This window comes from Geotrypetes seraphini, chromosome 9 (assembly GCF_902459505.1).
Source record: "Geotrypetes seraphini chromosome 9, aGeoSer1.1, whole genome shotgun sequence".
Classification (NCBI taxonomy): domain Eukaryota; kingdom Metazoa; phylum Chordata; class Amphibia; order Gymnophiona; family Dermophiidae; genus Geotrypetes; species Geotrypetes seraphini.
The window spans coordinates 57,217,057-57,232,193 of record NC_047092.1 but is presented as its reverse complement, the minus strand read 5'-3'; the positions used below and the strand labels follow the sequence as shown (position 1 = coordinate 57,232,193).

Here is a 15,137-nt window from a genome sequence, read left to right as displayed (position 1 = left end):
TGCCCATCCCCCCAACATGCACTCCCAGAAACAGATCCCCAGCCTACCCGGAGGCCCCCCCGACCCCCTCAACTGTGTCCCCCCCAACACCAAAATGCAACAGATTCAAACAGGTAAATGAAACAAGCAAATTTGTCTGGGCTAATGACAAGTATAAAGGGTTCAACTAGTTCCAGGAGTAATAAACCTCAGCGGGTGGGACAGGTCGCAATGCAGGGCCAAAGGTAAGAGGTGCCCTTACTGTCCCCAGTTGTTAAAGGACTCAGAGAGAGAATTAGAAGAAGGGCAATAATCAGGGGCACCAAAGCCCCCCCCCCCCCTTTCACCGCTGTCCAAATAAGTGAGCAAGAAATCCAGTATGTCCAGTACTGTCAATCTGGAAAAGTTATCCCAGACCCAGCGGTATGAGTCCCAGGTCAGTTATCGCCAGGCAATCCAACAGCCCCAGAAGAACAGTACTGGAACGGGCAGGAATACCATGTCAAGCAGGTAGCTTAGCCAGGAAAGCCCGAGCCTCCTCTACCGTTGTCAGGGAGTGGGTCTGACCTTCATGCCAGACTTGCAGGCAGGCTGGAAACACCAAAGCAAATTTGATCCCCCTGTTATGTAGATCAGTGCAGCAGGGCGACATGGCCTTCTTCAAAGCTGCCACCCGGATAGAGTAGTCATTGAAGGCTAGCACTTTGGATCCCTCATATTCCAGGGCCCCTACCTTTCGGAACGCTCAGAGCAGCGAATCTTTCTCGCGCCAATTTGCGTAGCGGGCAATAGCCACACACGGTCTCTCGGCTCCAGTAACCTGCGCTCCAACGCGGTGAGCCCGTTCACAGGCAAATTGTGAGGCAGCCCCTTCCATTCCCAGGGCAGAAGGCAGACATTTGCTGAAGATTTCATACAGCGCCGCCTCAGTGACAGATTCTGGGACCCCGACCAACCTCAAGTTGTTCCTTGTGCTGCGGTTTTCCTGGTCGTCTAATTGTGCAGCCAGCTCCTGGGTTTGCCGTTGTAGTGCTGACACCTGCGCCGCCATGCTCACGCACGTGTCTTCCTGGTCGGACACACGCTGCTCCACTTCGTTCAGGCGCCGAGTATGGGAGTCGAATTTTTCGTTCATTTCCTCCACCGCCGATTGGATTTTATTCAATCGATCCGCCAGAGCAGCCGAAACTGACTTTGTGATGTCAGTTATCCAAACTCCGGCCGGAATTGTGAAAGTGGCCTGGTCCGCCGCCATCTTGGAGGGGGTAGACAAAGATTTTTCCCGGGTCCCCCGTGCCGATTTTATAGGCATGCCCGGTATGCAAATATCTCCGATGCACCCAGAGGGAAGCGGCAGCTTATGCTCTGCAAGCCACCCGAAGAAGCCTCAGAGGAAAGCCGGAAAGCAGGTAAAAATGCCAATTTGAGAGGGGACGGGGCAGGAGCTCTCCACACAAACGTCCTCCTAGGTAGGCTGCATCATGTGACCCCCCCGGGGGGGGGGGGGTAATGATGCCCCTCTCCCACCCCCTCCTCCACATGCTTCTTCCCCGCCCCCTCCTGCCACACACGCCGCTTCCTTTCCCACGTACCTCTGTAACATTCCTGACGTGAGCAGCAACCCCCAACCTGCCATCGTGCCTCTTCTTTTGATATCACTTCCTAGGCTTGGGTCCAGGAAGTGACAACAGAGGAAGAGCTGGCGTAACAGCAGTTTGGAGGTTGCTGCTCACACCAGGAACATTACAGAGATATGTTGGGGGGAGGGGGGTTTGAGGGAAAGGGAAGCAGCACGCACTCACGGCAGGGGGAGGGGCAGAGAGGAGGATGAGTGCTTGCGCCCTCACCAAGATGGCACCTGGGGTAGACTGCCCCCTGCCCCTTACTAGCCACTGCGTGGAATGCACAAAAGTGTCCCAAGGTAGTTGTGGAATCACTATAACTACTACTACTTATCATTTCTATAGCATTGCTAGATGTGTACAGCACTGTACATTAAAACATTCAAGAGTTCCTGCTCAGAAAAGCTTACAATCTAATCAAACATACATAGAAAATAAGTAGGGAGGGGGTCAAGGAGCTCAGGCATGGTGGGTACTGTACAACATGTGCTGAAAATTGGATTTTATTTTTAAGCACAGGAGGGGGATATGTTTGCAAGTAGAAAGCAGGTGTGCCCAGGTTAGTGCAGGTAAATCACCACACTGACAGATTAGTAGTGGTAAGAACTTATGCAATAATAGGGAAAGTAGCACATGGCCATCAATAAGAAAAATAAGAAATGCTGTCATTTTACAGCCTGGCTAAAAGTGGCCTCAGCGCACATGAAACTGAGCTAATAGCATAGGCCACTTTTTAGAAGGGCCCATTCAGTTCCTAAACTCAGAGAACAAGGATGGTATTAAAAAGAAAGAAAGAAAAAAACAGACCTCATCTTTTTAACCTTAGAACACATTCCAACTGAGAATGGCAGCGATAGTATGTGAAAGGAAGACACCTTATTTTTTTTAACTTGGGATGAAAATGGCAAGGATGGCATGAGAAAGAAAATACACCTCATTTCTAAAACTTAGAAAACATCCTTTCATAAACTTAAAAAATATATATATTAAGGTATCTAAGGCACTCACCAAGCGAACTCGTTCAAAAGCAAACCGACGCATGCGTGTCTCTGAAGCCAGTACTGGTTTCCTGAAAGGGGTAGCCAAGGGGGTACTCTGAGAAATGACCAGAGCTCTAAAAGTAAACATTAAAAATGAATAAAAGGAGGCTAGCTGCTCACAAATCCGAAGACTCTGCTTTGCACACTAAAAATGTGAAAATGTTATTGAAAAAAAATAGCTAAAATATATACACATTGAGCGTCCTCACTTAAAGAACAGCAAGAGTGAAAAATACAAGTGTGGGGAAACAGTACTGCTTGGAGGGGAATTGTAGAGGTTATAGTGAGCAACGACTAGAAGGTTATTTCTACTACATGAAAAGATTGTATATTTCTATAGCGTCATTAAAAAAAGTTATTGGAAACAACACAATAACACAACATTGTGAAACTGTGCTAAGGAATAAGCAGCAGCAGAAATCGTGGAATAAACAGTGAAGATAAGCGATTGTTCTAAGAGTAATAGTGTGAGCTGAAGCAAAAATATGAGTATGCTGTATAATACCATAATATGCTTGTGTTAAAAATCATGTATAAAGGCTGGCTAAAAATTATGCTGCAGAGTGAGGGTGTACAGGAGGGTATTTTGAGCAACGACAGAAATAGTATGCTTATGAAAAAGATGATTATACATGTACTGAAGATCATTTTTTAAATGACATACTTATACAGAATACCCCCAAAATTCGTGGGGGTTGCGTAACAGGAGCACCCATGAACTTCAAAAAATCACGGTTTAGGAGTGGGGATTGGAGGCAGGAGAGGGCTGCAGGGGCGGCGGCGGCGGCTCTGACCCGGGCCAGGATCGCTGATCAGGTAGAGCGTATCGGAGACCGAAGGATGCACACGGTGGGGTCCCAGGTCACGGAAGAGGCAGATGGAAAAAACCACCAATGACTCAGTCTGTGAATTCTGAACCGCAAATTCACAGTGGAGTACTGGATACAGTATAATCCTTTCATATAGGTATAATATTCAAGTTTATTGCAGATTTCTGGGTCTCACTGTGTCTTGTCAGGTAGAAAATGACATTTCAGCCATCATGCTCTGGCTTTCTTCAAGGTATGCTGTGAGTAGTGGTGTACCAAGGGGGGCAGTCCACCCCAGGGTGCAAGATCTAAGGTGGTGCACAGCCAGCACACCAGGTCCATAACCTGCCGTCCTACCCTGCCTTTGCTGCTTTCCTGAACCATCAGCAGTGGTAGTAAACTTTGTATCATCACTGGAATGTCCAGTCCTCTTTATTCTGTGAACCGCCTAGAACTTTTTGGGTATTGGCGGTATAGAAAAATAAAGTTGTTATTATTATTATTATTAAATTCAGTCATTGCCAGATCTTCCTGCACCTCCCTGCGGCTACCAGTCCACCTCCTCTGATGTCACTTCCTTAATGGCAACCGCAGGGAGGTGCAGCAAGGTCCCGCAATTTAAGTTTACAGCTGTACTGCTAGTTTGAGAAGCATGTAGCAGCAGTGAGGAGATGAGGGGATAAGATATTGGATGGCATTGGGGTGGAGGGAGAGAGAAGGGAGCAGGATACTAGTATGAAAGAGTGGTGGAGAGAGAGAAAGGGGGCAGATGCTGATGGTGTGCAGGGAAAGGGAGAGACAGAAGGGGGAAGTATCTGGATGGAATTGGGTTGGAAGGAAAGAAAGGGGCAGATGCTGATGGAAGTGGGATGAAGGGAGAGAGAAGGGGCAGATGCTAACTGAAGAGAGGGAAAGGGCAGACATTGGAAGTTAGTGGGGAGAGGAGAGGTGGAACCTATTCTGGATGGAAGTGGGGATGGGAGAGAGAAGAAAGCCGATGCTGGATGGAAGTGGGGAGGAGAGAACGAGGGGAGCAGATACTGAATGGAAGTTGAGAGAGAGAGAGGAGAAGATGTTGGATGGAAGGAGTAGAGAAAGAAAGCTGATGATGGAAGAAGGGGATAAATAAAAAAGGGCACATGCTGGATGTGGGGAAGAGGATACTTAGTGAAATACTGGAGAGGGTGAAGGAAAAAGGTAGCAAGATGTAGGTAGACAGAGTGAAAAGGTAAATTGAGAATTGAGTAGTAAGAATTTAATCTAGACAGATGCAGAAAAGGATAAAAGGGACGAGAAGGAATTTTTTTTTTTTTAACCCTTACGTGGCTTGATATAAGGGGGCCTTAATTAGGTAGGAGAGACTCATGCCCAGTTAAATGCCACTGAGCTGGCCATCTGCCAGTATTCAGCAGCTCTTAATGAGTGGCAGCCTTTCCCCAGCGGTGGTGGCAGCAGTATGTTTCTCAATGGCGGTGGCATGGGGGAGGGCAGGGAGAAAGAAAGAAAGGGGGGGAGACAGGGAGCCAGAAAGAAAGAAAGGGGGAGACAGGGATCCAAAAAGCACAGTTACTTACCGTAACAGGTGTTATCCAGGGACAGCAGGCAGATATTCTTGACTGATGGGTGACGGCACCGACGGAGCCCCGGTACGGACAATTTTAGAGTGATTGCACTCTAAGAACTTTAGAAAGTTCTAGCTCGGCCGCACCGCGCACGCGCGAGTGCCTTCCCGCCCGACAGAGGCGCGCGGTCCCTCAGTTAGTATAAGCCAGCTAAGAAGCCAACCCGGGGAGGTGGGTGGGACGCAAGAATATCTGCCTGCTGTCCCTGGATAACACCTGTTACGGTAAGTAACTGTGCTTTATCCCAGGACAAGCAGGCAGCATATTCTTGACTGATGGGTGACCTCCAAGCTAACAAAAAGAGGGATGGAGGGAAGGTTGGCCATTAGGAAAACAAATTTTGCAAAACAGATTGGCCGAAGTGTCCATCCCGTCTAGAGAAAGCATCCAGACAATAATGAGATGTAAAAGTGTGAACTGAGGACCAAGTAGCAGCCTTGCAGATTTCCTCAATAGGAGTGGAACGGAGGAAAGCTACAGATGCTGCCATTGCTCTGACTCTATGGGCCGTGACAGAACCTTCCAGTGTCAGTCCGGTCTGAGCATAACAGAATGAAATGCACGCTGCCAGCCAATTAGACAACGTACGTTTAGAAACGGGACGTCCCAATTTATTTGGATCAAAGGACAGAAAAAGTTGAGGAACTGATCTGTGGGGTTTCGTACGCTCTAGATAGTAAGCCAGAGCCCTTTTACAATCCAAAATATGTAGAGCTTGTTCCCCAGAATGAGAATGAGGTTTTGGAAAGAAAACAGGTAGAACAATGGATTGGTTGAGATGGAATTCAGAGACAACCTTAGGGAGAAACTTTGGATGTGTACGCAGAACCACCTTGTCATGGTGAAAAACCGTAAAGGGTGGATCTGCGACCAGTGCATGAAGCTCACTGACCCTCCTGGCAGAGGTAAGAGCAATAAGGAAAAGCACTTTCCAAGTGAGAAACTTGAAAGGAGAAGTAGCCAAAGGTTCAAATGGAGGCTTCATTAAGGCAGAAAGAACCACATTGAGATCCCAGATAATAGGAGGGGCTTTAAGAGGTGGTTTCACATTGAAAAGCCCACGCATGAACCTGGACACCAGGGGATGAGCTGAGAGAAGTTTTCCATGGACTGGCTCATGAAAAGCTGCAATGGCACTGAGGTGGACTCTGATGGAAGAGGACTTAAGGCCAGAGTCAGACAAAGAGAGCAAATAGTCCAACAACGTCTCCACTGCCAGGGAAGTGGGATCAAGATGATGAAGAAGACACCAGGAGGAAAATCTCGTCCACTTCTGATGGTAACATTGCAGAGTGGTAGGTTTCCTGGAGGCATCCAGAATGGAACGAACAGGCTGAGATAAAAGGGTATCATGAGATGTCAGCCCGAGAGATACCAAGCTGTCAGGTGCAGAGACTGGAGGTTGGGATGTAGAAGGGTTTCCTGCTGTTGCGTAAGCAGAGAAGGAAACAGAGGAAGAAGAAAAGGTTCCCTGGAACTGAGTTGAAGTAGAAGGGAGAACCAATGTTGCCTGGGCCACCTCGGAGCAATCAGAATCATTGTGGCTCGTTCCCTCTTGAGCTTGAATAAGGTTCTCAACATTAGAGGCAGAGGAGGGAAGGCGTACAGGAACAGATTCGACCAGTCGAGGAGAAAAGCATCCGCTGCCAGACGGTGAGGAGAGTAAAGTCTGGAGCAGAATAGGGGCAGCTGGTGATTGTGAGGTGCTGCAAAGAGGTCTATCTGAGGAGTGCCCCATTGAGTGAAGATAGACTGCAGAGTTACAGGATCGAGTGTCCACTCGTGAGGCTGGAGAATTCTGCTGAGTTTGTCCGCTAAAGAATTCTGTGCTCCCTGAATGTAGATAGCTTTCAGGAAGAGATGGTGATCTATGGCCCAATTCCAGATCTTTTGGGCTTCTTGGCATAAAAGGCGAGAGCCTGTCCCACCCTGTTTGTTGATGTAGTACATCGCAACCTGATTGTCTGTGCACAACAGAAGGACCTGAGGAAAGAGAAGATGTTGGAAGGCCTTGAGGGCATAAAACATCGCTCTGAGTTCCAGGAAATTGATTTGATGCTTCTTTTCCTGGGCTGTCCAAAGACCTTGAGTCTGGAACTCGTTCAAGTGAGCTCCCCATGCATAAAGAGAGGTGTCGGTGGTGATGACCAGTTGATGAGGGGGCTGATGGAACAGAAGACCTCTGGATAGATTTGAGGATACCAACCACCATTGAAGAGACTGACGAAGAGATGATGTCACAGATATGTGTCGTGAGCAAGGATCCGTCGCTTGGGACCACTGAGTAGCAAGGGTCCATTGAGGAGTGCGCAGGTGAAGACGTGCGAGGGGCGTGACATGAACTGTAGATGCCATGTGCCCCAAGAGTACCATCATTTGCCTGGCTGAGATGGAAGGCAGTGAAAGCACCTGCTGACATAGAGACTGAAGGGTCTGAAGACGATTGGATGGTAGGAAAGCTCTCATGAGGAGTGTGTCCAGGATCGCTCCAATGAATTGAAGTCTCTGAGTGGGGATGAGATGAGATTTGGGTAGATTGATCTCGAACCCCAGAATTCGTAGAAACAAGATGGTTTGGTTGGTGGCCAGTAGAACTGCTTGAGCGGATGTGGCCTTGATTAACCAGTCGTCCAGGTAAGGAAAGACCTGGAGGTGGTGAGAGCGTAGAAATGCCGCTACCACAATGAGACACTTGGTGAAGACCCTTGGAGAGGAGGCAAGGCCGAAGGGCAGCACCTTGTATTGGTAATGACAATGATTGATCATGAAACGGAGATACTGTCTTGAGGTTACATGGATCGGTATGTGAGTGTATGCCTCTTTGAGATCAAGGGAGCATAGCCAGTCGTTTTGATTGAGAAGAGGATAAAGGATGGCTAAAGAAAGCATCTTGAATTTTTCTTTTACCAGATGTTTGTTGAGATCGCGGAGATCCAAAATTGGTCTGAGATCTCCTGTTTTTTTGGGGACTAGAAAATAACGGGAGTAGAATCCCTGCCCTTTTTGATCTAAAGGAACTTCTTCTATAGCGTTCAGAACGAGGAGGGATTGAACTTCTTGAATAAGGAGGGCAGATTGAGGACTGTTCAAAGCAGACTCTTTTGGCAGACTTTGAGGCGGAAGAGTCTGAAAGTTGAGAGAGTAGCCGTGGTGGATGATGTTGAGGACCCATTGGTCCGAAGTGATAACTTCCCATCGGCTGAGGAACAGAGAAAGTCGACCTCCTATAGGTTGAGGCAGGAGAGCAGGAATAGGAATACTGGCTATACTGTGGAGAATGAAGTCAAAAGGGCTGTGACTTCTGCTGAGGAGGTGGTTTCACAGGTTGCTGCTGTGGCTGCTGTCTGGGAGGCTGACGTTGTTGCTGCCTCTGACGTCTAGGTTGCTGAGCAGTGGTAGGTAATGGCCGAGCTGTGAAGCGGCGTTGATAGGCCGACTGCTGCCTATATGGTTTTGGCGGAGGAGGCTTCTTTTTATTTTTAAGCAGGGTATCCCAGCGTGTCTCATGAGCAGAGAGCTTTTGTGTGGTTGAGTCCATGGATTCCCCAAAGAGCTCATCCCCTAGGCAAGGAGCGTTGGCTAACCGATCCTGATGATTAACATCAAGGTCGGATACCCGAAGCCAAGCCAGGCGATGCATAGCTACCGACATTGCTGTCGCTCTGGATGTAAGTTCAAAGGTGTCATATATGGATCTAACCATGAACTTACGTAATTGAAAAAGAGACGACAAGCAGGTATGAAAGGAGTGATGTTTTCGTGAAGGAAGGTACTTTTCGAAGGAAGCCATGGTGGTAAGGAGATGCTTCAAATAAAAAGAAAAATGAAAAGCATAATTGCTAGCTCTATTTGCTAACATAGCATTTTGGTAGAGCCTCTTACCAAATTTATCCATGGCTCTACCTTCTCTGCCAGGAGGTACCGATGCATATACACTGGCTCCTGAAGATTTTTTAAGGGTGGATTCGACAGTTAAGGATTCGTGTGGAAGTTGAGGTTTGTCGAACCCAGGAATGGGAATTACCTTATATAGAGAATCCAGTTTACGTGGGGCCCCTGGGACAGTTAAAGGAGTCTCTAAATTCTTATAGAAAGTCTCCCTCAAGATGTCATGAAGAGGGAGTTTCAAAAATTCCTTTGGAGGCTGGTCAAAATCAAGGGCATCCAAAAAAGCTTTGGACTTTTTGGATTCAGCCTCCAAAGGAATGGACAAGGAGTCACACATCTCTTTCAAAAAGCAGGAGAAAGAGGAAGTGACCTGTTTGGAGGATGGGTCAGGGACAGTTGAATCCTCCTCCTCTGAGGAACATTCGCCTTCAGAAAGAAAGGGTTCCTCTGAGTCTCCCCACAGATCAGGATCCCTGACATGGGAAGCATGGTCCCGAGACTCAGGTGTCGATGTTTGTAAGTGTCGGGTTTTGTGTAACGACTTACCAGACCTCATCGATATTGAATCAGGAGATGTTATCGGTCGCACCGGTGCCGAAGTCTGTACCGATTGATGGTGAGCTCTCGGCTCCGGTGCAAGAACTGGCATCGATACCGATGAGGATAGTTGAAGCGGTACCGAAATAGTGGAAGCAGGTAACACAGGCTGTTCCACAATCGGTACCGGTAGCTCGGTGCGGACCGGCACCGGAAGGTTCGGAGCCAGGATAGCAGGAAGGAGCTGTTTTAATTGGTCCTTAAGCTGCACCTGAAGGATGGCCGTGATGCGGTCATCAAGGGATGGCACCGGTACCGCCTTTTTCTTCTGCGGTACCTGCGGTGCCGCTCGACGCCCCGGAGATGAGGAGCCCGATGTCGAGGGACTCACCTCTATAGGGGCGGAGCGCTTCCGATGGCGTCTCACAGTCGGCAGGATTGGACTCACTGCACTCGAGACCGGAGGACGCTCCAGCGGGGAAGGCTTCTTAGCCGGCTTACCTGACTGGTGAGACGCCGGTGCGGAATCACGCGGCGTCGAAGAAGAGGGTGCCGACTGAATCGGTGCCGAAGCTGGAATCGATGGAACGGGGTCGGACATCTCGGCACCGAACAATAATCGCTGCTGGATTTGGCGATTTTTTAATGTCCGTTTTTTTAGAGTGGCACAGCGGGTGCAAGAAGAGGCCTGATGCTCAGGACCCAAACACTGTAAACACCAGTTGTGTGGGTCCGTGAGAGATATAGGCCGAGCACACCGCTGGCACTTTTTAAAACCCGGTTGAGGGGGCATGAAAGGAAAAACGGCTTCAGCCAAATCGAAGGCCGAGGCTTCGATGGTGGCAGAAGGCCCCGCCGGGGAAAGAATAAATTAAAGAAAAAATTAAGGATTTTTTTTTTTTTTTTTACAAAATAGAAAAAGAAAAGAAATAAGGTAAATAATCAAAAGTTTACGCGAGCGGGAAGGCAAAGAGAAAAAAGTTTCAACAGCCGTTGAAAAACGCGTCTTCTTAGCTCCGCGGAAACTAAGAAACTGAGGGACCGCGCGCCTCTGTCGGGCGGGAAGGCACTCGTGCGTGCGCGGTGCGGCCGAGCTAGAACTTTCTAAAGTTCTTAGAGTGCAATCACTCTAAAATTGTCCGTACCGGGGCTCCGTCGGTGCCGTCATCCATCAGTCAAGAATATGCTGCCTGCTTGTCCTGGGATAAAGAAAGAAATGGGGCAGGGTAAAAGAAAGAAAGAAATATAGATGGGAAGGGAAGACAAGAAAAAATAAATAGATTTGAGGAGGAAGCAGAGAAATAGAAGAAAGTTGAAAGTTGAACGTTAAAAGTTATAGCCAAAGATGTTTGTAGGTTTGATCCAAACAGACCGGGGATTTTAAATTACAGTCCACTTGAGGGGGCAATACTTTCAAAATAGAACAAAACACAAAAGACCCCCTCTCATCAATACTGGGCAAGTTTCTCAAATAATATCATCATATAACATTTAAAGGCTTTTAAATATTTAAATGTGCTCATAAGCTCTTCAGCAAGTGTGCAATGCCTGAGTCCTTTGGTCTACACACTTGATGTCTTTTTTTAACATCAAGTGTGTAGACCAAAGGACTCAGGAACTGCACACTGCAAATAAAATCAAAATAAAAAGCTTATCCTTCCGGCTTCCTGATGTAGCGTAGCGAAATACAGACTGTTTTGGAGCCGTGAACTGACCTTTTCAGATAAGTGGTCTACTGTTAAACAGCTTTTGTAGAGCCATAACATTTGCCACTCCAGCAGAAGCGAGAATCCTTGCTCCATGCAATGTATTACGTTTAAAATTCAAGCACCTTTCCAGCGACATTGTACTGCTGCTGTGGCGCCTTGTTGAAGAGCTTATGAGCACATTTAAATATTTAAAAGCCTTTAAATGTTATATGATGATATTATTTGAGAAACTTACCCAGTATTAATGAGAGGGGGGTCTTTTGTGTTTCGATCTATTTTGAAAGATGGATGTAGGGCAGAAAGTGAAGGAGAGAAAAACTGCAAATGGATAAGAAGGCCCTGGAAACAGAGTTAAGAGCACAGATAAAAGGAAGTACAACCAGAGACTGGGAAAAGATGAGTAGAAAAATAAAATCACCAGACAACAAAGGTAGGAAAATTGATTTTATTTTCAATTTAGTGATTGAAATGTGTCAGTTTTCAGAATTTACATCTGTTGTCTATATTTTGCTCTGTTCAGGAAAAAATGTATTTCTTATTATTTCTCTGGTGTTGGACTGCACACAATCTGGCATTTCAAGGTCTGGTTTAGGTATATTAGGACTTTTAGTTTGTGGTCCTGTATTTGCATAGAATTTATCTGTGTTCTGCACATGTGACCAAGGCCAGCTGTTCTGGTAGGAATGAACATCATGGCCCCAAGTAGGAACAAATTTGTCGGCAGTTTCTCTGGATTATGAAAGGCCCCAAGCTTGAGGCTGCAGCTGGAGGGCCTCTGTGACATCACATGCATGCGTGGAGACCCTCTAGATGCAGCCCAGAGCGCAGGTAAGGAGAATTGAAGTTCGTGTGGGGCAGGGCTGGGGCAGAACAGGGAAGGACCACATGTCCTCCTTTTTTTTAAAGAGGAAATCTGGTAACCCTAATCACGTCCCTAATAACAAAACTGACAAGGAACAGACTACAGGGTCCTTTTATTAAACTGCAGTAAACACTAACATGTGCTTACCACGGGTTAAAAAGGCACTATCGTGGAATCAGTGTTGTAGTTAGGGTGAGAGGCACCGGGGGAGGGGGGGGTTTGAAAATATGTTTATTGATGAGTCAACAAGAGAGACCAAGAATACAACAAGAGAAGAAAATAAAACAATGATCATCAAAAATACAATACAATAAACAAAATAGAAGCGCAGAGCACAACCAGTAAAACTGCTGCGCATAGTCCAAAGCAGAAATGTTATGGCCCTCAGGTCAACCCCACCAAAATTTTGTGTTTTCATACACATAACAAACAAGCAAACCCCTCAGGAAAAATCCCCATACCAAAATCTGACTAAGCACCTGCACAGGCATACCAATCTCACACACAAACATACTCTACTTCCATACCCCCATCAGCCAGACCCCCCCCCTGAACTCCCCATGCTGGAAACTACAGGCAGATGTAAATAAACCCGCCATAAGGCCAGGTAGGTCAGTACCTCAGGGTTGTTAGAGTGCTTGTAATAACCAAGCTCAAAGTGGGCTAACTCATGCATTTGATGTATCCAACAGTCCAGGGGTATAGCCCCTGGCTGAGTCCAATATTGCAAGATCAAACGTTTAACGGTCAGCAACGTCAGGTAGATAAAGCGCCTCTGAGGAACCGTGAAGCCCTGCTCCTCCAACAGAGTCTGATTACCAAGCAACAAAGTCTTATAATCCCAATCGATAGTGCGTTGGAGGACCAGCCGAAGCTGCGCAATGGAAGAGTTCCATAAAGAAAGCTCAGGGCATTCCAGAAAAGAATGGAGGAATGTCCCTAGAGCCCCACTGCACTTAAGACACGTAGATTCCTCCCATAGACCCATCTGAGCACCCCGGGCTGAAGTAATGTAAGCTCTATGAAGGATTTTGAATTGGGTCTCCTACCAGTCCGCAGATTTCACGAAAGCATGAAGGGTGTGAAACAGCATCAAGAAAGAATCAGGGGTGTAGTTGGAGGCCAAGTCCCTATTCCAAGCATCGCATAACAAAGTCAGATGCCCCTGAGACGCAGACGAGCGCACCACCCGATACCAGAGCGCGAGAGAGCTCAGGGCAGACGGAATACGTAATAAGTACACATCAAGGTGTCCACAAGACCACTCTGCACCATAATGAGAGCAAAGACTCTAAAAGTAATGGCGGGCCTGTAAGTAAGCAAAGAAGTGAGTTTTGGGTACATTCCACCTGTCCTGAAGTTGGGCAAAAGAATCAAATACCCCCGTATCCGCATCCATCAGATGTGCGAGCGTCAGGGCCCCCCAAACCGCCCAATCGGCAAAGGGGGATCCCCTTGCCCCCGGTAAAAAGTCCGGATTACCCTGCAGTTGCAGAAACGGCGATGCCCGGGAAGATCTCGTCTGCGCCTGACGCCACCACCGCCAAGCCTGGCGGAGAGGGCGCAAGAACCGAATTTTAGAAGCCAAGTCACCCCTCAATCCCCCCGGGGAATGCAGAAGGTTCAAGAAAGTGTAAGGTGCACTCCAACCTTCCAGCCACCCCTGCGGAGAAAATCTGGCCGATCCCGTCACTCCCTCATGAATAAAGCGCATTAAAGCCGCCACGTTATAGGCATGGATATCTGGAAGTCCGAGCCCTCCCTCAAGCTTAAAAAGGGTCAACTTAACATAGGCAATACGTGCAGTACGTCCACGCCAAAGAAATACAGTAAAAAGAGAGCGAAGCCTTCGGACATCACGCTGTAGAATCCAAAAGGGCACCGTTTGGAGAGGATACAGTAGCTTAGGCAATAAGATCATTTTGATGAGCGTCGCTCTCCCCAAGAGGGATAGCGGAAGATCCCGCCACGTGTGACACAGAGCCTGAATCTTATCAAGTACAGCCAAGATATTACTCTGGTACATCACTCCAGGGTCCGGGTGCAGGTAGATACCCAAATATCTCATAGGAGCTGTCACCGGAGGGATCTGCAAGCCAGAGTGCCAAGGTTCCCACCCAAGCCCCGATAGAGGTAATAATTCCGATTTCGTGCAGTTCACCCGGAGACCGGAAAGAACACCAAACGCCGATACAATCTGCAATGCCACCGGCAAATGAATGGGGGCCTGGTCCAGGAATAGCAAAATGTCGTCCGCAAAGGTAAAATTATGTTCTTACCTGTTAATTTTCTTTCCTTTAGAAGCAGCAGATGAATCCAGAGACCAATGGGATAGCTCACATCTACCAGCAGGTGGAGATAGAGAAACTGATTAACAGGTGTACTTATTTGCTGGCACTCCTCCTGTCTCATCAGTATAGCTCCTTGCCCAAGCACATTTAACCATCAATAGGTATAGCATGTAAAAAAACTTCTTTCCCAGAACACATCGCGAACAGCAACGATACAGAATACAATCAACAACACCCAATCACTAAAAGTCGCACACAAAGAAACCGACAACCAAATACCAGAAAGGGTGGGGCTCTGGATTCATCTGCTCCTTCTAAAGGAAAGAAAATTAACAGGTAAGAACATAATTTTACCTTCCTTAGCAAACCAGCAGATGAATCCAGAGACCAATGGGATGTAGGAAAGCAATCCTTAATCTGGGTGGGAAGTAAACGCCGCCTTCGCAACGACGGAAGCATCAAAAAACCCCTATCGCATGTGCCCGCACATCCATGCAGAGATGCGGAGAGAAGGTACTCTCGGAAGACCAGTTAGCCGTGAGACAAATCTCCTCCAAGGCAAAAACCCTCTGGGCCGAGCCCAAGAAGCAGCCATCGCTCCAGCGGAATGGTCATGAAGTTCAATCGCCACCCGCTCCCCCGCCAGTAGGCAAGCATAAAGAATGTCCTCCTGGACCTAATGAGCGAAGTAGGCATTGTACACCGCCATACGCCTGAGGCGTCCCTTGAAGAATATCAAAAGGAGATATAAACAACTAACAGTTGATAGAACCGAGCT

The 15,137-nt window shown here is 47.6% G+C and overlaps 1 protein-coding gene across 5 annotated transcripts in view; it reads right to left on the bottom strand.

Annotated features, from left to right (window-relative positions):
* Positions 1-15,137, bottom strand: part of IMMP2L (inner mitochondrial membrane peptidase subunit 2) — a 983,007-nt gene that overhangs the window by 955,000 nt on the left and 12,870 nt on the right. Inside the window, exons 1-2 of one of the 5 annotated variants that reach the window (XM_033958068.1) lie at positions 2,834-2,852; positions 2,610-2,715 (exon numbers count right to left, since the gene is read on the bottom strand). In XM_033958068.1, the coding sequence (XP_033813959.1) occupies positions 2,610-2,642 (33 nt within the window). In that variant the 5' untranslated portion in view covers positions 2,643-2,715; positions 2,834-2,852. Of the gene's footprint in view, positions 1-2,609; positions 2,900-15,137 lie in introns of those variants that run through there. The other 4 variants (XM_033958067.1, XM_033958065.1, XM_033958069.1 and 1 more) reach the window with 4 other exon arrangements.